This window comes from Oncorhynchus mykiss, chromosome 6 (genome assembly GCF_013265735.2).
Source record: "Oncorhynchus mykiss isolate Arlee chromosome 6, USDA_OmykA_1.1, whole genome shotgun sequence".
Classification (NCBI taxonomy): Eukaryota; Metazoa; Chordata; class Actinopteri; order Salmoniformes; family Salmonidae; genus Oncorhynchus; species Oncorhynchus mykiss.
Genome location: NC_048570.1, coordinates 21,265,021 through 21,292,474, shown reverse-complemented (window position 1 = coordinate 21,292,474; position 27,454 = coordinate 21,265,021). Strand labels below are relative to the sequence as shown.

Sequence of the window (27,454 nt, the reverse complement as noted above, 5' to 3'; positions counted from 1 at the left end):
TCAGTGCTCCTTCACTGGGAACAATAATAGAAACACAATACTTAGTATTGTATCGTGATAATAAGCTTGTTATAATACTGTTGGAAGTGGAACATTTGGGATTTCCTTGTTCTCATGTGTGTGAAGGTGGTTTTGTTCTTTACTATGGCTATAATTGGATTATGCTCTGCTCTTCTGTTTGTGTGTGTGTGTGTGTGTGTGTGTGTGTGTGTGTGTGTGTGTGTGTGTGTGTGTGTGTGTGTGTGTGTGTGTGTGTGCATGCAAGTGAGCGTGGCTTGTCCTTTCCACCTGGAACCTAAGCATATGCAGCTGACGAACGGAGGGTTTGCACAGACTGGAGAGATCTACTGGATGAAGGTAGAGTATATTACTTTATACATCATAATACTGTATTTCATATTTCTATAACTTGCAAATAAGTAGCATAAGCAAAGGTTGTCTTGTAATTTTAGTTATTTTGCTAAAATAGGTAACACTTGCATGCTTTCTGCATTTTATTTGGTCATTCATTTTAATAGTTTAAAGCTATAGTGTTAGTTCCAGTAACAATAGTGCTAGTTGCAGTTACATTCAAATATACTGTAATATTACAGTGGGTGTTTGTGCTTTTCTGGTAATTACATTTCATATTAATTTGGTAATGTTGCAGTGGCCTTTTACAAGCACTGGAATTATTTTCATGCATCTATGTATGTTTTCAATATTACACATAAATAATGTATTATTCAAAAACAAATTGATTGCATTTTGATGGTTTGGGAGCCTGTCTCATTGGAGTATGAGTGTTCTTTTACATAAAAATGCTGCTGACAAATAATGCAAGACATCTGAAACCAAAACAAAGAAAATCTTAGGGAAAAGAGAGACAGAGCATTTAAGTGCTTGAGTGAGAGATTAAATCCAATCTTAATGACTTGCTAAACTGCTTGTGAGGTAAATGGTCTGCTGTGAGGCAAAGCAAACACACACCCCCAGGCCCTCATCAGATGTGTGTTAGCATACCCACTGCTGGCTCTGCTTCCCATGCCAGATGATTCAGGCACGTAAGTGCCCATTCACATGCCCACTATCAAGCACTTCCACTACCAGCCAGGGTCCATGGCCATGGGACCACTTTCACTATCCTTTTGTTTAACAAATTATTCTAAGACATCAAATAACATCAAATAACATATTCGGAATCATGTAGTAACCAAAAAACTTAACTTAAGGTAAGCGTCCCGCTAGGGGTGAAACTGGAGGGAGTGCAATTCAAATATATAATCATACAAATTATGGATATTAAACATTTAGGTACATACAAGCGTCTTATATCGGTTTAAAGCTTACATTCTTGTTAATCTAACTGCACTGTCCAATTTACAGTAGGCTAAACAGCGAAAGCATGCCATGTGATTGTTTGAGGACGGCGCCCCACATCAAAATATTTTTCCACCGGCATAGGTTTCAGAAATTCACAAATAGCGATTACAAATTCACTGACTTTTTGAAAATCTTCCTCTGATTTGTCATCCAAAGGGTCCCAGCTATAACATGTAGTGTCGTCTTCTTTATATCCTAAAAAGTCAGTTTAGTTGGCACCGTCGATTTGAGTAATCCACTCGTTCAACATGCCAAGATAGGAATCCGAAAATCTACCCCTAAACTTTGTTTCAAGAAATCAAAATATGTTTCTATCCAAACCTCAGACACCCAAAAATGTCATTAAACTATAATATTTCATACGGAAAGAAGTATGTTCAATAGGAAAACAATATTAGCAAGTATGTGTCTTCTTCATCGCGCGAGCATTCATGAATTTCCAAGTCTGTGTCCCTGTAGTAAAACTCATTATTCTTACTCGTTTTGGAAGAAACAAGCCTGAAACCTTGAGCATTGAGTGCTGACATCCAGTGGAAGCCATAGGAATTGCATCCTGAGAGCTAGATGTCAGAATGCCCCTATACGTTCCCTTGTAATAGCATGGGCTCTCTCTCAAAAAAATTCTGGTTGGTTTTTCTTTGGATTTTCTCCTACCATATCTATTGTGTTATAGTCTCCTACATTATTTTAACAGTTCTACAAACTCAAAGTGTCATCTTTCCAATGGTACCAAGTATATGCATATCCTGGCTTCAGGGCCTGAGCAGCAGGCAGTTTACTTTGGGCACGTCAGTCAGGTGGAAATTGAGAAAAAAGGACCCTAGCCTGAAGAAGATTGATTTAATTTTAATTAAAAAAAATATAAATATATTTTATATTTGAGATTCTTCAAAGTAGCCACCCTTTGCCTTCATGGCAGCTTTGCACACTCTATCAACCAGCTTCACCTAGAATGCTTTTCCAACAGTCTTGAAGGAGTTCCCACATATTCTGAGCACTTGTTGGCTGCTTTTCCTTCACTCTGCGGTCCAAATCATCCCAAACCATCTCATTCCTTCTTGATCAAATAGCCCTTAACCTGGAGGTGTGTTGGGTCATTGTCCTGTTGAAAAACTAATTATAGTTCCACTAAGAGCAAACCAGATGGGATGGCGTAACGCTGCAGAATGTTGTGGTAGCCACGCTGGTTAAGTGTGCCTTGAATTCTAAATAAATCACTGACAGTGTCACCAGCAAAGCACCCCACACCATTACACCTCCATGCTTCACGGTGGGAACCACATGCGGAGATCATCCGTTCACCTACTCTGCGTCTCACAAAGACACAGCGGTTGGTTCTCTGAACAGTTGATTTTGAGATGTGTCTGTTACTTGAACTCTGTGAAACATTTATTTGAGGGGTCATGGTATGGGCAGGCATAAACTACAGACAACTAACACAATTGCATTTTATCGATTGCAATTTGAATGCACAGAGATACCGTGATGAGATCCTGAGGCCCATTGTTGTGCCATTCATCCACCACTATCACATCATGTTTCAGCATAATAATGCACTGCCTCATGTCCCAAGGATCTGTACACAATTCCTGGAATCTGAAAATGTCCCAGTTCTTCCATGGCCTGCATACTCACCAGACATGTCACCCCGGGAGCATGTTTGGGATGCTCTGGATCGATGTGTATGACAGCGTGTTCCAGTTCCAGCTAATATCCAGCAACTTCACACAGCCATTGAAGAGGAGTGGGACAACATTCCTCAGGCCATAATCAACAGCCTGATCAACTCTATGCGAAGGAGATCTGCCGCGCTGCATGAGGCAAATAGTGGTCTCACCAGATACTGACTGGTTTTCTGATCCACGTCCCTACTTTTTTAAAAGGTATCTGTATTCCCAGTCATGTGAAATTCATAGATTAGGGCCAAATTAATTTATTTAATTTGTTTGATTTCGCTATATGAACTGTAACTCAGTCAAATCTTTGAAATAATTTTTTTGTTGCGTTTATAGTTTTGTTCAGTGTAGATTGTAGGCCAGACCTACAAACTTGGACGCTACAGACGATTTTGTGAGAAGACTGATTTTCAGGACAATTCATGGTCTGACAAACATTGCTCCTAACTGTCACCTTTCACCGCAGATTGAGATGCATACAATGCAAAAATATATCTCTAGCTTAAACTGACTGATTCTTTTTAGATTTTTAGTTCTTATGCTAATTCATTTTATGTGGGGGCACGGACATCGCCTCTAAGGGGTTAAGTTTTCTGTGTCCACACTGCCTGCACTGTTACACTTAAATTAGTGTTGAATTGTTAGGCGTCTACTTCAAATATTTACATTGAATGGAAATTGAAGTGAAAGCTTTGTTGCCTTTGGTGTTGTATGTTTCCATACTTTTAAAATCAATGTTCATGTGCGTGAAACACATGCCTCTATGAGCACCAACTGTCACATCACATAGTCATTCTATCCTTACATGGACATGTTGGGCTGAGCATGAAAGCCCATGTGATCAGACAGGCAGCTTTCTTCCAGGGGGGCTGATGATAACTGATCTTCACAGTACAAAGCTCCGCAGTCCTTTTCATGTCACCTTCATTGAGTGGAGGGGCTGCTGCTGCTGAACTGGAGGATGAAGTGGCTGGCCCATTGAAGAGAGTAAAGAGGCTAGTAACAGACAATGCTCCACTGCCATCGCGGTGCCACTGAAACACACAACCAAAATAGGTATCATACAGAGAGAGACAGAGAGTGGTGCTAAGTGAGTTCTTTCATATATTACATGGAGCACTGAGAAAATGCAAACACACATGCACAAAAGATCTGCAGTAGTGCAACACAATTGGCAACCCCTTTGGATGCAAAATATTATTAGTTACGCACTATAATAAATACACAATGAGATTAATAATTGCAAACAACACAGGGAAAATTTGAAATAAACTAGGCCCCTGATTGAACTGGTCAAACATCCAAGCTACCTTTTTTAAACCTACTTATATAAGATGATGGGCACAATGTTTCTCAGGACACGTTCACTGCTGGTGCCATGGACGAGCCTCTCTGGACCTCAGTGTCAGGTGGAGCCCTGCAGTAAGATGCTCGAGTCTATGTTTGTCTGCAGTTCCCCTCCTGTGACCTCTCACCTTTGGCTGCTCATTCTCTCCTGCTCTCTTCATGGTCAACCAGCCCTGTCTGACCTGGGTGAGTGAGAGGCAAACTAAACACAGGGTTTACAGTATGTATGCTCTCCCTTTTGTTGCTGTTAATGCTGTTTAATGTTAAAGAGTGGGGCCAAATGTGATCATGAACTTGGTGTTGCCTAATGATTGTATCCATAATTAATGCATAGACTGGTTACTGCACAATTATTGCATAATAATGGTGACTTTTTTCTCGTCATATCATTAATGACACTTACAGAACAATGTTTTCATTAGAGATAGGTCCACCTTTATGAATTGCAACACTAATACTACGAGATAATTATGTATCAATTAAATTCTATCATGATTTCTGCAATGATCGAGACCAGTTTTTCTAAATAGTCTCAATGCTAATTTCCATACCCCATGTATAATGTGACAAAAGCCTTTAAAAAAACCTGCTTCAGCTTCCTCTGTCTCCTAGCAACATGCAGCTTCACACCACACTGTAATCTGTGATTTCTCTCAGTCCTCAGGTAGACTGGATGTTTGGGAACATATTCAATCCTTAGATTTTTAGTAAATTCATATATTAATGTTATTGAATCCTGTTATGTTTTTTTTATTTTATTTTGTAGAGTAATAACTCAAAACAACACTCACTTTTGCTGGGTACTTCACTGTCAATGATTGCATCTAACATTAATGTTTTGAAGTAAAGTATCATTTGTATTATACATAACTAGCAATGTAGGTGCCTAACTGGTGCACTGATCATTTCTGTATCCTTTCCTATGACAAGATACTGACAATTAGACTGACTGGGTCTCATGTCTTACTTAACATAACTTATAGGATCAACCCTTAATAGGGAAGTCTCAGAATACAGTTTGTCAATTTGCTGCCTGTTCTCTCTCTCCGTTTTGTATCTCACACTTGTGTCTGTGTTCAGTGTTCTCCACCCATCCAGAGGATGGTGTTGGTGTACTGGGTGCTCCCCTCACACTGTACTGTGCAGTGTATGACTCCAGCAGCCAGGGGGAACTGTCTGTTAGATGGGAGAGGGCCAGTGGAGAGCCAGCAGCATTGACTCCTGGTCTTGGCAGAGGGATCCACCAATTGGCCAACGGATCTCTGTTCTTCCCCCAGCTGAGAGAGGGGGACCTGGGGAGATATGTCTGTAGTGCAGGCATTGGAGCCAAACACATCATGACTGTTGTCCAAGTGATGGAAGCTGGTTAGTTGGCCTTCTCAGCTCTTCTATATGCTTCTTCTGAAATAATACAATGCATTAGCTTTAATACACATATTATCTGGCTTTTTTGTGAAATCTGTCTCGGAAATGAGAAAAACATAGATACATTGGATTCTTTGTGTGTGTAGACCTGGAGGTGGTGTTCTTCAGTCCTCAGTCTCAGACAGTCAGTGAGGGTCGGCCAGTGTTCCTCCAGTGTGTCTCAGGGGACAGCTCCCCCCCAGCACACATCACCTGGCTCAAAGACAACACACTCTTCACCAAAGGCGCTCAGATTCAGGTATCAAATGCATTAGGCTTTGCATGTATTGTATGGATTTGATCACGTCCATTTTTATGTCTTTGTGTATGTACATTTGATTGTGTGTGGCTGTGTACGTTTAAATACAAAGTGTGCTTCTCCAGGGTCAATATGGAGGGGGTAACCAGAGGAAGACCTCAGGCACTCTTCACCTCTCTAATGTCTCAATAGAGGACGACGGGGAATACGTCTGTGTCACACACAACACCTTACTGAACACCAGCCGGGAAAGCAAGGCAGCTACACTCACAGTACAAGGTGAGACAATGCACAGCCTCTCCCCTACTCGCTATCCCTTCTGTCTGCCCTGTCCTGTCCTCTTAGAACAGCATGGCTAGTGAGGGAGGTAAGAGTCCAAGTCCGAGAACTGGAAGGAGAGGTGGCCAAAGGAAGAATTGGCTTTGGGGGTGACCAGTGAGATATACCTGCTGGAGCGCGTGCTACAGGTGGGTGCTGCTATGGTGACCAGTGAGCTGAGATAAGGCGGGGCTTTACCTAACAGAGACTTGTAGATGACCTGGAGCCAGTGGGTTTGGCGACGAGTATGAGGCGAGGGCCAGCCAACGAGAGCATACAGGTCGCAGTGGTGGGTAGTATATGGGGCTTTAGTGACAAAACTAATGGCACTGTGATAGACTACATCCAATTTGTTGAGTAGAGTGTTGGAGGCTATTTTGTAAATGACATCGCCGAAGTCAAGGATCGGTAGGATAGTCAGTTTTACGAGGGTATGTTTGGCAGCATGAGTGAAGGATGCTTTGTTGCGAAATATGAAGCTGATTCTAGATTTAACTTTGGATTGGAGATGCTTAATGTGAGTCTGGAAGGAGAGTTTACAGTCTAACCAGACACCTAGGTATTTGTAGTTGTCCACATATTGTAAGTCAGAACCGGCCAGAGTAGTGATGCTGGACGGGCGGGCAGGTGTGGGCAGCGAGCAGTTGGAGGCCACGGAAGGAGAGTTGTATGGCATTGAAGATTGTCTGGAGGTTGGTTAACACAGTGTCCAAAGATGGGCCAGAAGTATGCAGAATGGTGTCGTATGCGTAGAGGTGGATCAGAGAATCACCAGCAGAAAGAGCGACATCATTGATGTATACAGAGAAAAGAGTCAGCCTGAGGATTGAACCCTGTGGCTCCCCCATAGAGACTGCCAGAGGTCCGGACAACAGGCCCTCCGATTTGACACACTGAACTCTGTCACAGAAGTAGTTGGTGAACCAGGTGAGGCAGTCATTTGAGAAACCAAGGCTATTGAGTCTGCTGATAAGAATGTGGTGATTGACAGAGTCGAAAGCCTTGGCTTAGTAAAGTACAGATACACCTAAAAATGACTTATGTAGAACTTTTAAGTATTTTTACTTAAGTAAACTAAGCAAAAAAAGAAACGTCCTCTCACTGTCAACTGCATTTATTTTCAGCAGACTTAACATGTGTAAATATTTGTATGAACATAACAAGATTCAACACCTGAGACATAAACTGAACAAGTTCCACAGACATGTAACTATTAGAAATGGAATAATGTATCCCTGAAAAAAGGGGGGTAAAAATCAAAAGTAACAGTCAGTATCTGGTGTGGCTACGAGCTGCATTAAGTACTGCAGTGCATCTCTCCTCATGGACTGCACCAGATTTGCCAGTTCTTGGTGTGAGATGTTACCCCACTCTTCCACCAAGACACCTGCAAGTTCCCGGACATTTCTGGAGGGAATGGCCCCAGCCCTCACCCTCCGATCCAACAGGTCCCAGACGTGCTCAATGGGATTGCGATCCGGGCTCTTCACTGGCCATGGCAGAACACTGACATTCCTGTCTTGCAGGAAATCACACACAGAACGAACAGTATGGCTGGTGGCATTGTCATGCTGGAGGAGATTGCTTGCAATGACAACAATCTCAGTCCGATGATGCTGTGACACACCGCCCCAGACCATGACGGACCCTCCACCTCCAAATCGATCCTGCTCCAGAGTACAGGCCTTGGTGTAACGTTTATTCCTTCGACGATAAACGCGAATCCGACCATCACCCCTGGTGAGACAAAACCGCGGCTCTCCAGTGAAGAGCACTTTTTGCCAGTCCTGTCTGGTCCAGCGATGGTGGGTTTGTGGTCATAGGCAACGTTGTTGCCGGTGATGTCTGGTGAGGACCTTCTTTACACCAGGCCTACGATCCCTCAGTCATCCTTGTTCAGCCTATTGCGGACACTGATGGAGGGATTGTGCATTCCTGGTGTAACTCGGGCAGTTGTTGTTGCCATCCTGTACCTGTCCCGCAGGTGTGATTTTGAGATGTACCGATCCTATGCAGGCGTTGTTACACGTGATCTGCCACTGTGAGGATGATCAGCTGTCCGTCTTGTCTCCCTGTATGTGCCTTAGGCATCTCACAGTACGGACATTGCAATTTATTGCGCTGGCCACACCTGCAATCCTCATGCCTCCTTGCAGCATGACTAAGGCATGTTCACGCAGGGACCCTGGTAATCTTTCTTTTGGTGTTTTTCAGTCAGTAGAAAGGCCTCTTTAGTGTCCTAAGTTTTCATAACTGTGACATTAATTGCCTACCATCTGTAAGCTGTTAGTGTCTTAACGACCGTTCCACAGGTGCATGTTCATTAATTGTCTATGTTTTATTGAACAAGCATGGGAAACAGTGTTCAAACCCTTTACAATGAAGATCTGTGAAGTTATTTGGATTTTTACAAATTATCTTTGAAAGACAGGGTCCTGAAAAAGGGACATTTCTTTTTTTGCTGCATTTACTTAACACTACTGTATCAATGTATACATCATTCCTGTAACTGATCCAAATCATATGCTGTATGCTAAATCAAGGTTGACTAAAGTAGGGCAACTAAACATGAGGAAACTGAACTTAGGAAAGAAAGCCACTATATAGTATTGAGGCACACCCCCATGTTTTTCTGTTGCTCTGCAGGAGTCCCTACAAGGCTGCAGATCACTCAGGGCCCTAACAACATCACAGTTGCCATAGAGACGGAGGCCTCCATGCGCTGTGTTGTCCGAGGCTTACCGCCTCCCACAGTGCAATGGTTCAAAGACAGCCATCTCCTTGTGAACAACTCTGGCTTGAGTCTGCAGAACAAGGGACAGCTGCTTGTTTTCAAGTGAGATCTTGAGGACATTAAGACATTATAAAAGTTGTTTACCTTTAAATCAAATGTAAAAAGCAAGCAGCGATAACAAAAGTGATATTAATGTGTGTGCTGTGCTGTGCCCTTTACCCCCAGGAACGTGTCTGAGGATGATGAGGGTTCCTACCACTGTGAGGCCAGGAACAAGAGGGAGACAGTCAGGTCTAAGGCTGCCTTTCTCCTTCCAGCAGGTGCTCTGGTTGTTGTCAATCAAACCCAAATATCATATCTATACTAGCTCCTTTACTGACATACAGTACCTCCCTACCTCTCCACAGTGATGGGGTGGACCTTTGTCCAGCAGCCTACCAACAAGTCTGTGAGGATGGGGGAGTCTGTTACTCTAGTTTGTAGACCCCCCTACAGCAGACCTCCAACAACAGTGTCCTGGTTCAAAAACAACCGCCTCCTCGCTCCCAAGACACACTTCACTGTCAGGCCTAGTGGAGACCTCATCTTCCACAGGTGTGTGTGTGTGTGTGTGTATACAGTGTGTCTAGCTTATGACTAGATTATTTTTCTGTATGATGGTAATCCTCAAGTGAAACCAGACAGTTTCAAGCTGTAATTAACTGCTTGTTTCTCCAGTGTCTATGACACAGACAGTGGAGTCTACTTCTGCAGAGCATCCAATGTCCACCTGTACAGATCTGTGACCTCCAGAGCTGCCAGACTGACCGTTCTGGGTAGATACTGTATGACATCACACAGGATGTAGGCTTATTATTGTCTAGCCATGTGTCTGTATAAGAGATATTCAGGATGATACCTGATACAGCACGTTAATATTCATACAAATACACTTGCAATCATAATCAAAGACAGTTAATTATCTGAGATATACAGTGCCTTGCGAAAGTATTCGGCCCCCTTGAACTTTGCGACCTTTTGCCACATTTCAGGCTTCAAACATAAAGATATAAAACTGTATTTTTTTGTGAAGAATCAACAACAAGTGGGACACAATCATGAAGTGGAACGACATTTATTGGATATTTCAAACTTTTTTAACAAATCAAAAACTGAAAAATTGGGCGTGCAAAATTATTCAGCCCCTTTACTTTCAGTGCAGCAAACTCTCTCCAGAAGTTCAGTGAGGATCTCTGAATGATCCAATGTTGACCTAAATGACTAATGATGATAAATACAATCCACCTGTGTGTAATCAAGTCTCCGTATAAATGCACCTGCACTGTGATAGTCTCAGAGGTCCGTTAAAAGCGCAGAGAGCATCATGAAGAACAGGGAACACACCAGGCAGGTCCGAGATACTGTTGTGAAGAAGTTTAAAGCCGGATTTGGATACAAAAAGATTTCCCAAGCTTTAAACATCCCAAGGAGCACTGTGCAAGCGATAATATTGAAATGGAAGGAGTATCAGACCACTGCAAATCTACCAAGACCTGGCCGTCCCTCTAAACTTTCAGCTCATACAAGGAGAAGACTGATCAGAGATGCAGCCAAGAGGCCCATGATCACTCTGGATGAACTGCAGAGATCTACAGCTGAGGTGGGAGACTGTCCATAGGACAACAATCAGTCGTATATTGCACAAATCTGGCCTTTATGGAAGAGTGGCAAGAAGAAAGCCATTTCTTAAAGATATCCATAAAAAGTGTTGTTTAAAGTTTGCCACAAGCCACCTGGGAGACACACCAAACATGTGGAAGAAGGTGCTCTGGTCAGATGAAACCAAAATTGAACTTTTTGGCAACAATGCAAAACGTTATGTTTGGCGTAAAAGCAACACAGCTGAACACACCATCCCCACTGTCAAACATGGTGGTGGCAGCATCATGGTTTGGGCCTGCTTTTCTTCAGCAGGGACAGGGAAGATGGTTAAAATTGATGGGAAGATGGATGGAGCCAAATACAGGACCATTCTGGAAGAAAACCTGATGGAGTGTGCAAAAGACCTGAGACTGGGACGGAGATTTGTCTTCCAACAAGACAATGATCCAAAACATAAAGCAAAATCTACAATGGAATGGTTCAAAAATAAACATATCCAGGTGTTAGAATGGCCAAGTCAAAGTCCAGACCTGAATCCAATCGAGAATCTGTGGAAAGAACTGAAAACTGCTGTTCACAAATGCTCTCCATCCAACCTCACTGAGCTTGAGCTGTTTTGCAAGGAGGAATGGGAAAAAATGTCAGTCTCTCGATGTGCAAAACTGATAGAGACATACCCCAAGCGACTTACAGCTGTAATCGCAGCAAAAGGTGGCGCTACAAAGTATTAACTTAAGGGGGCTGAATAATTTTGCACGCCCAATTTTTCAGTTTTTGATTTGTTAAAAAAGTTTGAAATATCCAATAAATGTCGTTCCACTTCATGATTGTGTCCCACTTGTTGTTGATTCTTCACAAAAAAATACAGTTTTATATCTTTATGTTTGAAGCCTGAAATGTGGCAAAAGGTCGCAAAGTTCAAGGGGGCCGAATACTTTCGCAAGGCACTGTACTTTCTTAGGTACAGAAGTAACAAGCTAACCAGCCTATTCTTCCTCCTCCCCCTGACCACCAGCATCTCCCTCGGTGAGGCTGTGGCCACAAGTGGTGACAGTCCCTGTAGGGGCCCAGGTGGTGTTCCAGTGCCAGGTCTGGGGACAGCCCCTCCCCTCCATTGTCTGGTCCAAACAGGGACGCTCCATTCAGACTGGTGGCAAGATCGCTGTGGGGTACGTTCAGTGTAACAGAGGTGGTTCTGTGAGGCTTTAGCTCAGTGGGCGAACACAGTCTTGTGTTACTGATCACTAGAGGAAGTATTTGGCGTAATCAACCAATCTGTCAGGAACCGTTAGCTTGCAGACCACTAACCTTCTTGTGGTAATGAATGACAAGCTTCTCTGTTCTCAGCGTGAGAAACACTACCCTCTACATCCTGTCTGTCAGGAGCTATGATGAGGGCACGTACACTTGTGAAGCCTCCAACACTGTGGGGCATGACCGGAGAACAGCTACTTTACATGTCGCTGGTAACTTACCTTCCCCAGTACAGTACACACATTCTGTTTGATGTTATACTAAAGAAGTGTGTGTATAATGGATGTCTGGATGCCTTAATAGAGCTGAGTACTCTTGATCATGCTACAAATATTGGCCTATATCCCATGTATGGACAACAAAGTTAACTTCATCACATTAGCCGGAAGTGAAGCTCAGGTGTGATTAAGGTGCTTAGTATCTGAATGTATTGAGACAATGTGGTGCTCCCCCCCCCCTCCCCCCTCTCTGGCTTAGTAAGCCCCATCATAGTGTCTTTCCTGGGGGCAGTGAGCAGCTCAGAGGGGTCCTATGTGGTCCTGCCATGCAGGGCAGTGGGGGACCTCCCCATCAGGTACACCTGGACCAGGGGACACTCCATCACCCCAACCCTGGAGAGGCATGTAGATGGTGAGCCAGTCACATTTTAAATAAAACTTACACCTGCCAAGAAAGATACCCTACCACATTCCCTTATGATGGCATAAATCCATTCTACTAGTGTTTACAGATCTGAAGAGATGAGATCGGTGGTAAGGAGAATAATGAGAGCTTTGGTGAATGTGTGACTGTGCCTTCATGTGTGTGCAGATGAGGGGGCTCTGCATATCTCCAGTGTTCAGGTGTCTGATGCAGGGGACTATCACTGTACCGCTGAGAACATAGTGGGACGACAGCAGAGAAGAGCCACCCTCACCATCTCTGGTTTAACCATGTCTTTATGATATTACCTCAACATTAAAGTAGACCACTTTTGCAGCTTCAAAATGACTAACAAATATATATATTCATAATTGAGTGAGACATAAGGTAATACACTTGACATCAACTTCTTATACATGTGTAGTAACTTTGATTATTACAATAGCAGCATTGTTGTTACATAGGACTTTGGAAATTGCAATATAGTGCATCACTTTTCCTCTTGTGTACAGTAGTTACAAAAACTCTCAGCGCATTGCTATGCAATTACCAAAGTATTATGGAACAACATACTAATAAAATGTTGCTCCAAAAATAATGACAGTTTTATTACACAGGCACAATACCAATTTAATATTAAGTGTTATTGAGAATGATAACAGTAACAAAATATGTCTATTAAGTGTTGAAAGGAAACTAAATATATAAAAAACGACCTTCTTGAATAAACTATGGCCAAGGTAGGTGGAAAATCATGTTAGTTTGTATTCAGCGTAACTATACCTTTATAAATGTTATAGTGTGTGTTTGAAACAAGAACACTTTCCTTCAGATGGACAAAGAGGTTCAAAGTTGTTTTTGCTAAGCATCCAACTTGCTGTTTGCAATTGGCTTTGAATTTCTCTTCAGTATTTTCAGGTATCATAAAATTAAGGGTGTTGCTACAGATAAATCGTTTTCGCCCCACCCGCCCCTCCTGAAACCGATTTCTCAAAGCTAATGCTTCTATCACACCTACATCATCATTTCCAATGGAATGTTGCGTTTGCCTTGCCAGCATTACATTGCATTGGCAAGTGCATACATTGGATTTGACAGAAATGGTAGCAGAATACAGGTATACATAACATTTTGCGCAATAAAGCAGTCGGTGTGATCAAGAGGTAAGATTTTTTTTTAAACGGGGGAAAAAAATATCAAGAGGAAAGATCTGGGTCACATTCTGCGCATGCGTTATTTTACGCACACATTTGTTTCTTTAGCCTTGATCACACCGATAGTATTCTTGCGCAAAATGGTACTCAGCATCGACTGGAGATGTGAGCAACAAAAGTTCAACATTCACCTTCTGGTACCATTTCTTTCAATCCGGCTATGCATACAGTTTGACGCATACGACGATAAATACAATGTATGCACCACACAGAACGCACTGCAACTGCCTCTGCTGGGCAATGCTGCAAGGCAAACGCAGCGTTCCATTGGAAATGAATGTACTTCTGGTGCACCAAAATGCAATTTCAATGTCGATGTGATATAGGCTGCTGCTCACCCTCCCCTCCCTTCACATTTCGGTCTTTACTTACCCCCTTCTACCTCTGGACAGCCGAACTTTCTAGGCAGCCAAGCATTTAACTTATCCGGAAAAGTACAAATGCATGTCAATAATATTTTTTGTGTAAACATGTAAATAGCTGCATGTAGCCTACTCCCCACCTGAAAAAAATAACATGACATCGCGCGTATGCTTTTCTGAGGCATGGAATGCAATAGTTCGAATAGTTTTGTGTACGACATGAAGTGTGTAGGCTACACCAGTGACCAGCCAAAGGCGATCAAGGAGGGGGGAGAAGACTGTAAAATGGATTGGGATAATACAGGAGATTGTTTGTGCTCTATTTACTTTATTTCGATCTTCAACATGCAGTTCCAGGTGCAGCCCTACCAGTAGTTGAAGGCAGCCAATCAAATAGTTTCTGAAAAGTAGTTACTTCCTGAGATCTGTATTAAAATATATATTTTAAGTAGTTGCTTTCTCAGATCTGTATTCAGATAGTTTAAAAAGTAGTTACTTCTGGGATCTCTATTCAAATAGTTTCTGAGATCTGTATTGAAATAGTTTTAAAAAATAGTTACTTTCTGGGATCTGTATTCAAATAGTTTTGAAAAAGTCGTCACTTTCTGAGATCTGAATTCAAATAGTTTTGAAAAGTCGTCACTTTCTGAGATCTGAATTCAAATAGTTTTGAAAAGTCGTTACTTTATGGGATCTGTATTCAAATATGCTCATCATTTTCTTCTCTATCTTAAGCTGAAGATGACCCAGCTGATAGAGAAAGGCAGCATAGACAGATTGTATCTGCAGTGAGTAATAATGAGGTTGGTGTGGAAGTCTATCGCTTGTCTGCTGAATTGTTTACCATAATCAGTAGTAGACAAGTCTAACATCCCGAGTCACATCTTTGTGTCTCTCTTCAGTTGTGTAATTATTTAAAACGGCTTTCAGTGGCTCAGTGTGTTATGCATTTTATCAATGCCAAATTTCATGAATCTGACAAACATCTTTTCACAAATTGCAGGTTCCAAAGACTGAAGCAGAGCAGAGAACTCCCCTGTCCAGTAATGACCGGAGTCTAGTTCAGCATTCTGAGATGACCCACTCACATGTCTCCCGACAGGGAGGAAGCACAGGTGTGTACAGACAAAAACATCAACTGTAGAATGCAGTGCAGGCACATCCTTGTACTAACTACCCTTTGCTGTATTTACTTGCCAAAACAATATTTTACTTTTTTAATGTAATGTTCATTCTTTAGATTTTGAATCACACTCTTTGACATCAACTTTATACAGTCAGCTATTGAGCCTAGAAACCCAAAGAAAGCAGTGGTTTTCTTGGTGTTCTACTAGCATGCATTGTTTTGTTTGATACCATTATTTTCTATTTGCAGTCCGAGCAACTCAAAGAGACTCAAGCAATGACATCCCCCAAGTGTCTACTCCTGACACTCTACGACTGCTCTCGTCTCTCAGGCAGACAGCTTTAGGACTAGCAGGTCTCTACAGAGGACAAACAGGACTGCTGGTTCCACCTGACCTTCACTCTCTGCTCCCATTGGACCTGGCCTCGGCCAATCCAACCCAGTCCCCAGTCACACAGATCCAGCATCCAGTGCTACAACCCCTACCTCCACCTCTATTTGAACCCTTAGACCTACTCACCCAGCCTTCAGTAACTCATAGAGTCATCTCACTCACTCAGATTCAAATAATACCTAACCAGCCAACATTAACACACAACCCACCCCCAGTGACACAACGGCAGGTTTTAGTCCCAGATAGCCAATCTCCATTAACACAGTCCGTATTCCAAAGCCTCCACAACCAGCCATCAGTCATGCATTTCCAGCGTCAAGTCACTGAGCAACCAATTAAACCCCTAAACCACATCGGCAGATTTACCCAGTCTCTGGTCTCACTCCCGCAGCTTCCAGACTCTTCCAGCCACCCGTCTGATTCCTTTACCCAGCGTCCTGATTCTCTTACCCAGCCCAAAGAACCTTTGACTCAGTCTCTACTCATTCACAGCCTGCATGCTCCCGACTCAATCGCTCAAACCCACCATCCTGTACCTCAAAGTAATCCTTCAGACCCACATATCCAGGATCCTAGCACCATCACCCTGTTTTCACGCTCACAAACCCAGACTCAACCATCCAAAACTCAGCCTCAACCATCACCAACCCAGCATGGACCTACACAAACCCAGCGTACAGATCTCCTCACCCAGCCTTCAGGCTCAAACACCCATCTTCCTGACCTGATCACCACACCCCTCACCCCTGACCCCCAGGGCCCTAGTGCCCCCTCTGCCTCCACCCCATACCCCCTGCAGCAGAACACGAGCCAGCCTGCTAACCCAGCTCATCCAGCCAAACCAACCAGGCCCAATGACACAGAGCCCATAGAGTGGCTGAAGAGGAACACCTCTCAGTCCCCCATGAGGACCAATGAGGACCCCAGGTAGGGCACCATGCGGTACAGAGACAGGAGGAGGGAGACGGAGGGGACTTTTATTCCTCCCAGGCTTGCCTGCTTACATCACGGTTCCCCAACTAGCAGCTCGCCACAAGTGATTTTATTTGCCCCCCCCCATGTTTTCTGAGCAAAAACAACACATTTTCTATTTTATTTTTATTGTTGCGCATAAAAGATTGTAAAAACATCAGCAAATCAGTTCCAAGTGATTTTAATTTGGAACATTTTTCCCAAAGTATTCCCACGCATAATAGAGAGATATATGTGACCGTTTACAAATTTAAGCGAGGTTTGAAATGTTTTAGGCAAGTATTATATCTGTTTGGGCTTCTTGCGGTCAATTTGCAGTCTACATATTATTTGTGATTATATTCCAGCCCCGTGACCATCCGCTCAAGTAAAAATCGGGCCACAACTGAATCTAGTTGATGATCCCTGCCTTACATCATAGAGTAGATCGTTTCCACTGTCTCTGCTTACAGTGTACATACATTAATTTGAGAAAAGCAAAATATAATACTCAATGTTTTAAGTAATGGAATGCAACAATAAGGCTTAATCAATGCAAGAACTTTCAAGACCTGAATTTCTTAAAATAGATAATGATCTGCAAAAGATGTCCGGGTTTGGTTTGGTGAAGATTGTAGATACCGGTAAGCAGCTTTTATCTATCTGGGGCTGACAGGCTTAAGCTCCAGATGAAACTCCACCACAGCTGCTATCACTTTATCTTGCTTACATAGTTGTACAAGTTACGACATGCACTTGGGCGTATTATTCTGTTGACTGTAATGACCTAACGTTCTGCATGATGAGACCATGACTTGGTTATGTTCCTAACGATTTTGATTGGATAATGTTGCAAGAGAAATGTCCATCACAACTGAACCTCCTAATATCCAAAGTCTGTCTTTTACATACTGTATTTGGATCTTCAGACAATTATAATCACCATTAACAATGAGAATAATTGAACACTCTCTCTCGTCTCATTCCATCTCTTTCCTCCCCCAGAGTAAAGCCTCCTCCTCCGTGGCTTCCAGTGCTGGAGAAACATGACATCCCCATCGTGGTGGGAGTGGGTGTGTCTATGGCCTTCATCTTCATCACCATGGCCTTCTACTCCCTGGTCCAGAAGAACGAGCCTGTCCCCACTATTAGAAGTCAGTGGGCCTGTATAGCTCACTGTAACTTCCTCCTATTGTCCACCCTTTGGAATACTGTACTCACTGTTTAAAATACTCTTAAGACAAGACACTCTCATAACAAACCAGGGCACCCCCTAGGAATGTGGGAACCCCTATATAAAAAATATCAAAATTGTTTTGCTCATTCCCAAGATTCTGTATGTGATTTAAACCCTGCATGGAGTCAGAAGTGGAAATATTAATTTCTCTTATTGAATCCCATTAGCCTTGTCTTCCACAGTTCCCAGGAACCTGGGCGTCCCATGCAGACATGCTGAACGTCTGGACACTGGGAGGACCTATGAGAACAGGTGACTGGTTTCAGCACTATTGTTTTTGTTGTGGAGGATATCTCTATGAAAATAGGACAGTACTTTCCCTAATGGCTAATATTAAGTATATGTATCCTCTGTTCTGAAAGGGCATTTGAGGATGATGATTTGGTGGCTGTGATTGAACAAAGCCCCAACACATCAGATACACGCGCCAGGCCTCCTGCCCCCAGCCCAGTCACTGTGATGATAGACCCAGCCTCTGATGAGACACAGCCCCCGCACACTCCAGAACACTCGTTTATAGCAGAGACCTATCTTGAGCCCAGCGAAGACACACAGGTCAGTGTGTGTGTGTGTGCGCGTGCATGAATATGTAAAATTGGGTCAAATATAACATTTCCCACACATTACCATACCAATATATTACAAATTCAGTTGCAGCAGCTGTCTGGATCCTCTCCACTTCAGGTCGACCACTTCCTGGATGAAGAGAAGGAATGCAGCCTGTCTCACCCCAGTATCCAGCTGCAGTGTGTGGAGGACTGGGGGGGCGGAGGAGTAGAATACGGACAATGCCAGGGCCAAGAAATCCTACCCCATCCCCCCTCTCTCTCTCCTTCCCCACCTCCTGTGCGTGAGGAAAGCCTGCGCTCCTCCCTGACCCTCCAGACAGCTGAGCCCTATGCCACACCGGTCCGCCACAGTGTCAGTATCTGCCACAGTAATGCCCCCCTCCTCCTCTCCCACTGCATCTCCCTGGGCCTTACCACCGTCGCTGTTGATGTCCACTTCTACCCAGCAGCCCCTGCTTCCACCACCACGACAGTGGCAGCCGTCACCCAGATCAATGCTACTGCACCAGGGCCCCAGCTCAGCTCCCGATTGGCTCACAGTCAGGAGCATGACCAATCGGCTCCTACCGTGCGCCAGAGTAAGTAAGTAGATAAAGAGGGAAAGGCAGATGGAGAGATTATTCCAACACAGATGTTGCCATTAGTCTCCACTGGAGAGTTTGGCTGGATTGTTGGTCGTCTTCACATTTCAACTGTCTTGTTCTGACGGTGGTGAGGAGAATGTGTGTGTATCAGAAAGAGGGATCCATCTGGATTCTGGAACCATCCACTGAAGACTATAGGACAACTGCCTTTACTCTGATGCCTTTACTCAACCTAAATGCTCTTCACATACTGTACCAGCCAGCTACAAATGTGTCAATAACATAAAGTAATGTCAATGTATTCTGTTTCTGTCCTTCGCAAAGAAAAATCATGAGAATAATTTATTCATATACATTATTTCTGCTCAGTTTTCTATTTTCTTACTACTGAAACCTTTGAATAGGGAAACAATGTATTATGGCTTCAATGTGTATTACAAATGTCAGTTACATAATGGTTCTTTAGGCCTAAAATAATACATTCATAGGAAGCAAAAACAATGTAATATAGGCAAAAAAGTATTAACTGCTTCCATAATCCTCTACATGCCATGGTTTCTGACTTTACTGAATATATAGTGTTGTGTACATGTCCATTATATTTATATACTTCATAAACTACTTTGAATGTGGCAAATACATTTTTATCAGTTGTATATTCTACAATGAAAAAAGCCAAGGAGAAAACAGCGGTGTACAAAATATTGCAATCTTTGTTGCTGTACACTTCCTATTCAGGTAACCCCCCCTCTCTCTCTGTTGGGCCATAAACAGACTGTTACTTCTGTGCTGAAACCAAAGGAAGATGTTATGACGACAGGGCTTAAGTCCCAACTGAGACCCAGCGGACCCAAAATTGAGATGATCAGTGATTTTGTGTTTTCATTATCTGGATCAGTTAACTTTAAGTTCAGTGAAATGTCTCAATTTCATGAATTTCCTTTTCTACCACCATAAATTCATCCCTCAGACATTACTGCGTAACAATTTAGAATTCTGTTTTTTTATCATTGTATTTGTTTCAACAACATGTACCGTATCAATTGTTCCTAACAATGACAATGTCAACAGAAGTGATCGTAAACAAAGGTTTCTATTTTGTAATATTACATATTTATTTTGGTGTATAAAAATATAAATCTTTAGTGATCTTGTTACCTTTAAATGCTGATAAAATAGTAACTAAAAATATTAAAGTTATTTGAAACAGATCTAACATTCACATACTGTAAAGTAAAACCAACAAAAACAGTACTGTATCAAATAGATTTTTTATTTACTCAAGAATGGCCAACAATAATAATGCTGTACTTCATTTGACAATATTCTGTTATACAGTTTCCAATGTGATTTTCATTTCTACCTTTTTGCAAAAATACTGTTAAATCAATGACCATAGCTAGATCATTATGGATGTACTGTAATGTAGACCTAAATTAATATCAAATAAACCTTATTACAAACTATTTCACTATTTTATGAGTTTTTAATTCAGGCTACTTTTCATGTTCACAAAGTACAACGTACATAGGGAACTTGGTGATGATTCATAAATGCAGTCCTTGCATTGTAAACATAATATACAGTACAGGCATCAAAGGTGGGCAAGGGCATTACAGTAATACCATACAACAACACTAACGTAACCATGGATTACAGTTCAGTGGACGGTTTCCTTGGCGGCGGTTCCTGCCCAGCTGGAGGCACACTGAAGGCTACGTACGGACACCACTTAGTGTTCAGACACACCAGTCTCTCCAGCGAGGCTGAGTTGACTATATCAAAGCCTGTCTGGCCTCCAAACGTGCTGGGCTTCCAGTACTCAGGGGAACAGATCGGGTTACCCAGAAGGCCTTTCAGGGAGAACGGAGCCCCCATCTCCACCATGCTCTCGCCAAATATGGCGTTGGGGCGTGTCTTCTCCAGCATGAGGGCGGGGTAGAACTCCAGCGCATCGATGTCACCATAGAGCTCCTCCAGCTCCCTGGCCATCTCCTCCTCACCTAAGAACAATAGAATAGATCTATATTGTCCCAGAAGAGCAATTCAGTTGCAGCACAATTACATCAATAGGGCACATTTAAAGCAAATTACATTTTGGTTATTTAGCATATGCTCTTATCCAGAGTGACTTACAGTTAGTGCCTTTATCTTAAGATAGCTACAGTGCATTCAGAAAGTATTCAGACCCATTGACTTTTTCCACATTTTGTTATGTTACAGCCTTATTTTAAAATTGATGAACAATTGTGGACACAGTACTTCGTAAAGAGGTAGGTTTTTCAGGATTTTTTGAAAGTTGTGCAGGGACTTAGCTGTCCCGACGGTAGGGCGAAGCTGGTTCCACCATTTAGGTGTATACAATACAGTAGAGAAGTATAAAAGAGTTAATCAGAAACACATGAAGTTAAAGACAAGACTGGTTTGAGATGACAGGACGACAGACTGTAGTTGGCTTCTTAACCTATAAGAGTCTAATCCCTGTCTAATCTGGGGGGGTGGGGGGTACTACTAAGCTATATGGAATTGTTTTAAGCAGGTCATAGCAAGGATTATTTTGCTATTTGATTTAGATTTTTAAATACCCTTTGAAATATATATATATATATATATATATATATATATATATATATATATATATATATATATATATATATATATATAAATGGATTTACTGCTATTAGCCCATACAAACGCATTAAATAACATTTTTGGGGACTACCTAAAGGAAGTTTGTTTTTGTATTATTATTTTTTATTTTTTTACATGCATTTCTACCCTTATTTTTGTCACTAAACAGTCTCCATATATACTGTACTTCCATACATTTTTTGACTGGTACTGGGGGGCCTTCGGATTAGTTTTATAAGGCCTGTGGGCGTCCTAGAGTAAAACAACATGTACGTGTCAGTGAGTGTGTAGCCCAAATTTGAGCAAATTTATAGAAAATTGAATACATAAGTATGCACACCCTTAAGTCAATAGTCTAAGAGCTTTGCACACGATTTTCAAGCCAATTTAAGGCAAAACTAACTCGGCCATTCAGGGACATATTCACTTTCGTCTTGGTAAGCAAAGGCAGTGTATATTTGACCTTGTGTTTTAGGTCATTGTCCTGCTGAAAGATGAATGTGTCTCCCAAAACAGACCGAACCAGGTTTTTCCTCTGTGCTTATAGCTGTATTCAGTTTCTTTTTATAAAAAAAAACCTAAGTTATTGCATACCATAAGCATACCCATAACATGATGCCACCACCATGCTTGAAATGATGAAGAGTGGTACTCAGTGATGTGTTGTATTTGCCCCAAACATAACACTTTGTATTCGGGACAAAGTTTTACTTCTTATTGCAAACAGGATGCATGTTTTCTAAGATTTTTATTCTGTACAGGCTTCCTTCTTTTCACTCTGTCATTTAAGTTAGTATTGTGGAGTAACTACTATGTTGTTGATCCATCCTATCAAAGTCATTAAACTCTGTAAATGTTTTAAAGTCCCCGTTGGCCTCATGTTGAAATCGCTGAGTGGTTTCTTTCCTCTCCGGGAACTGAAGTAGGAACGACGCCTGCATTTTTGTTGTGTCTGGGTGTATTGATACACCATCCAAAGTGTAATTAATAACTTTTCACCATAATCAATGGGATATTCAATGTCTGCTTTTTAACATTTTTACCCATCTATCAATAGGTGCCTTTCTTTGCGAGGCATGGGAAAACTTCCCTGGTCTTTGTGTTTGAAAATCACTGCTCGATTTAGGGACCTTAACCTATAATTGTATGTGTCGGGTACAGAGATGAGGTAGTCATAAAATAATCATGTTAAACTACACTATACAGTGCATTCAGAAAGTATTTAGACCCCTTGACTTTGTCCACATTTAGTTACGTTACAGCGTTATTCTAAAATGTATTGAAAAAATATCCTCAATCTGCACACAATACCCCATAATGACAAAAAGAAACAGGTTTCTTAGAAAAGTTAAATGTATTAAAAATAAAAAACAGAAATACCTTAGATAAGCATTTTGCTATGAGACTCGAAATTGAGCTCAGGTGCATCCTGTTTCAATTGATCATCTTTGAGATGTTTCTACAACATGGAGTCCACCTGCGGTAAATACAATTGATTGGACAAGATTTGGAAAGGCACACCACTGTCTATAAGGTCCCACAGTTGACATTGCATTTCAGAGCAAAAACCAAGGCATGAGGTCGAGGGAATTGTCCGTAGAGCTCCGAGACAGGATTGTGTCGAGGCACAGATCTGAGGAAGGGTACCAGAAATGTTATGCCGTATTGAAGGTCCCCAAGAACACAGTGGCCTCCATCACTCTTAAATGGAAGAAGTTTGGAACCACCAAGACTCTTCCTAGAGCTGGCCGAAGGGAGAAACTTTACGAAGGACAACCATTTCTGCAGCACTCCACTAATCAGGCCGTTATGGTATAGTGGCCAGACGGAAGCCACATGACAACCCGCTTGGAGTTTGTCAATAGGTAACTAAAGGACTCTCAGACCATGAGAAACAAGATTTTCTAGTCTGATGGAACCAAAATGGAACTCTTTGGCCTGAATGCCAAGCGTCACGTTTGGAGAAAACCTAGCACCATTGCTACGGTGAAGCATGGTGGTGGCAGCATCATGCTGTGGGGATGTTTTTCAGTGTCAGGGACTGGGAGACTAGTCAGGATCGAGGGAAAGATGAATGGTGCAAAGTACAGAGAGATCCTTGATGAAAACCTGCTTCAGAGCGCTCAGGACCTCAGACTGGGGCAAAGGTTCACTTTCCAACAGGACAACGACCCTAAGCATACAGCCAAGACAACACAGGAGTGGCTTCGTGACAAGTTTCTGAATGTCCTTGAGTGGCCCAGCCAGAGCCCGGACCTGAACCCGTCCGAACATCTCCGGAGAGACCTGAAAATAGCTGTGAAGCGACTCTCCCCATCCAACCTGACAGAGCGTGAGATGATCTGCAGAGAAGAACTGGAGAAACTCCCCAAATCAGAGCCGGTCAGCCCTATACATTCACTGTGGAAGTTGTGTAGGGCCCCACAAATTACACAAGGGCCCTACCTCCCCCTCATGTCAAAGTGGGTGTCAATGTTTACAACTTCCATGAGAGGATAAAGCTGAACTATCCTTCTGGTCACGAAAAGAGAAAAAATAAAACACCATGAGTGAATTGCGGGAACAGCAATCAGGTAAACTTGTGTTCTCTCCTCTCCAAGTTTGATGTCAGCAAATAACAGTACCGTTAAGTACTGAGCACAATATGTGCCGAATTGTTCCTTTACTCATAGAATGTATTATTTGCCCATCACCGGTGTGGAAGTTCATATCCAAAACCCAAGCTTGGAGTACTTATTTAAAAAAAATAAAAAAATAAAAAATAATTGATGCATTAAGCACATCTTTATCATAACTCCTCTCAAAAATATCTTCATGTTAGCTTTCAGTGCATCTCTCTAGTCTGTGTCTTGCTAACCTAGCTGGGCAGAGCATATCTTGGTCTATCTGTGTCTTGCTTGCCAGTCACTTCCATGGCTGTGTTGTGACTTTGTGCCTGACAAAGGGAGAGTGAAATACATCCATTTGGGGCAAAGGTGTTTATAAACTGCAGTTCAGAAAAGATAACCGTGTCGCGTGTGAACATGCGTTTATATGCATGTGCACAAAATGAAACCCGCGCTTTCCAGCAGCAACCTCTGTGGGAACCAGTTCAGACAATATATGGGTGTGATGGCACTCCTCATAGGTGCAAATCATTTAAAAACAAGACAATGATTATCTAGTCTCTCAGTCAAGGTTTAGTTACAGCTCTGGACTAATGCAAGCTGGAAAGCAATGGATTGACATTGACTATTGATTTATATATTGAATTTAAAATGTTGATTAGCTGGGCATTCTGGGAAATATGGATGCACATCTCTCAGTAAATAATAACCATCAAGTATTCAGCCAAGTCAGAGTATAAATAGTATTTTATATTTGAAAATGTATAAAAGGAAATCTGGGGGAGCCAGTTTGAATGGGCCCGATGCAGCTGATAAAATTAATAATAGTATTGTTATCTATAATTTACAGGTACTATGCTTAAGTTTGTCAGTAGAGGATATGCTGGATCATCAGCCAGTACAATCACAGACTCAGTTGATCCACATCCAGCCTCAGCCAGTACTAACACAGACCCAGTACAGCCGGTTTCAGCAAATACTAACACAGACCCAGTACTGGCAGCTTCAGCAAGTACTAATACAGACCCAGTACAGCTGGCAGCTTCAGCAAGTACTAACACAGACCCAGTACAGCCGGCTTCAGCAAGTACTAACACAGGCCCAGTACAGCCGTCTTCAGCAAGTACTAACACAGACCCAGTACAGCCGTCTTCAGCAAGTACTAACACAGACCCAGTACAGCCGTCTTCAGCAAGTACTAACACAGACCCAGTACAGCCGTCTTCAGCAAGTACTAACACAGACCCAGTACAGCCGTCTTCAGCAAGTACTAACACAGACCCAGTACAGCCGTTATCAGCAAGTACTAACACAGACCCAGTACAGCCGTCTTCAGCAAGTACTAACACAGACCCAGTACAGCCGTCTTCAGCAAGTACTAACACAGACCCAATACAGCCGTTTTCAGCAAGTACTAACACAGACCCAATACAGCAGTCTTCAGCAAGTACTAACACAGACCCAATACAGCCGTCTTCAGCAAGTACAAACACAGACCCAGGTGAAATACAGGCAGCCTCAGCAAGTACTAACACAGACCCAGGTGAAATACAGGCAGCCTCAGCCAGTACTAACACAGACCCAGGTGAAATACAGGCAGCCTCAGCCAGTACTAGCACAATCAGAGGTGTACAGCCAGCATCAGATACAAGCAGCTCAGACCCTAATAGAACAGTTGCTGCTCCACTAAATGACCCAGCAGATTGGCCCCCAGTCTTAACAGACTTTATGAGGACTGAGTTGGTGCACGGAGGTCCATTCAAACCAGGAATGGATTGTTATGACCCTAAAGACAAGTCGAGAAGAGGTTTCCATTCAGGCATATTACAGATACAGCTGTCAAATGGGGGAAAGATTACCAGGAGCTGGCTTTCACAACCAAAAACAACACTATTGTTTTTGCTGTAAGCTCTTTTCTACAAAAGACTACAAAATAATAAAGGAAGGTGTGAATGACTGGTCAAATATCAACGCCATTCTGAAACACCATGAGGGTAGTCCTGAACACACAGATAATATGAATAAGTGGAGAGAACTTGATCTGCGCCTAAGTTGGGGACAGACTCTTGACCAAATTCAAATTACAATTTGAGGCTGAAAGAGATGGCAGGATCTCCTTACACATTTAATAAGTATCACCCAGTCTCTGGCTGAAAGAAACATTCAGGGGTCCATCAGACAAGCTCTTCCAACCAGATAATGGAAACTTCCTAAAAGAGGTTGAATTACTTGCAAAATTTGACCCCGTTATGGAAAATCATCTCAGCAAAATTAAATATGGAGGGACACATACTCATTACCTTGGGAAGCGCACACAGAATGAGCTGATACAGATGAGTGACAAGTTTCTGGAAGAAATAGTAACTCAAGTAAGAGACTCAAAGTACTTCTCCATTATCTTGGACTGTACACGTGACAGTCACCAGGAGCAAATGTCCATTATTCTGAGAAGCGTGGCTTTAAAGGGAAAGCCAGAGAACAAGGAGCACTTCCTCGGCTTTGTTAATGTTTCAACAGGCTTGAATCTGTCCACTGTCATCTCAGATAAGCTGAACGAGCTTAAGATTCCATTTGAAGATTGCAGAGGACAAGCTTATGATAATGGGACCAACATGAAGGGCAAGCACCAAGGAGTACAAGCCAGACTGCTCAAAAAATATCCCCAGAGCCACGTTCGTCCCATGTGGAGCACATATTCTAAACCTTGTCATTGCAGATGCTGCCAAATCTTCAAAAGATCCAGTTGGGTTTTTGTGCAAAAGCTCTTCACCTTTTCAGCTGGCACATAAAGTGGAGTGTTTTGAAGAAACACGTGAACATAACCGTGAAGTCATGGAGTGACAAGATGGGAAAGTAGGCTCCAAAGTGTTCTGCATTCAGGTATCAGGCTTCTGAGGTTCGGGAGGCATTACTGGAAGCCAGACAGACGATCAACAATCCTGTGTCCAAAGTGGAGGCACAAGCACTTGCAGAGGAAGTTGGGTCCTACCGCTTCTTGATTTGCTGTGTTGTATGGTGTGAGATACTGACAATGACAAACTAGGTGAACAAGCACCTCCAATCCGCCTCAATGTAGTTGGATATCACAGTGAATTTAGTCTCAAATGCAAAAGGCCTCGCTCACTACTTACAGGTTAACTGGA

At 42.5% G+C, this 27,454-nt stretch overlaps 2 protein-coding genes across 3 annotated transcripts in view; one reads left to right on the top strand and one right to left on the bottom strand.

The window, feature by feature from the left end:
- Positions 1 to 292: 292 nt before the first annotated feature.
- On the top strand, positions 293 to 20,540 carry LOC110513712. Its single transcript, XM_036979598.1, has 20 exons — positions 293 to 357; positions 4,396 to 4,571; positions 5,466 to 5,750; positions 5,897 to 6,048; positions 6,174 to 6,327; positions 9,013 to 9,202; positions 9,326 to 9,420; positions 9,508 to 9,694; positions 9,818 to 9,915; positions 11,757 to 11,910; positions 12,089 to 12,207; positions 12,473 to 12,625; positions 12,806 to 12,919; positions 14,949 to 15,016; positions 15,217 to 15,328; positions 15,589 to 16,660; positions 17,690 to 17,838; positions 18,104 to 18,173; positions 18,284 to 18,476; positions 18,573 to 20,540. The coding sequence occupies exons 2-20, from the start codon at positions 4,466 to 4,468 to the stop codon at positions 19,074 to 19,076; spliced, it is 3,975 nt and encodes a 1,324-aa protein (XP_036835493.1). The 5' UTR covers positions 293 to 357; positions 4,396 to 4,465; the 3' UTR covers positions 19,077 to 20,540.
- ptgs1 (prostaglandin-endoperoxide synthase 1) overlaps positions 20,330 to 27,454 on the bottom strand; it is a 60,572-nt gene continuing 53,447 nt past the window's right edge. For both annotated transcript variants that reach the window (XM_021605594.2, XM_021605593.2), the window contains one exon: positions 20,330 to 21,077. In XM_021605594.2, the coding sequence (XP_021461269.1) occupies positions 20,728 to 21,077 (350 nt within the window). In that variant the 3' untranslated portion in view covers positions 20,330 to 20,727. The remainder of the gene's footprint in view (positions 21,078 to 27,454) is intronic.

Excerpts from the sequence above, each read along its gene's own strand:
- LOC110513712 (XM_036979598.1), top strand. The coding sequence starts at position 4,466 with ATGCTCGAGTCTATGTTTGTCTGCAGTTCCCCTCCTGTGACCTCTCAC. Across the intron at positions 16,661-17,689 it reads AGGACCAATGAGGACCCCAG|AGTAAAGCCTCCTCCTCCGT; the intron begins GTAGGGCACCAT and ends TTCCTCCCCCAG. Across the intron at positions 18,174-18,283 it reads GGGAGGACCTATGAGAACAG|GGCATTTGAGGATGATGATT; the intron begins GTGACTGGTTTC and ends CTGTTCTGAAAG.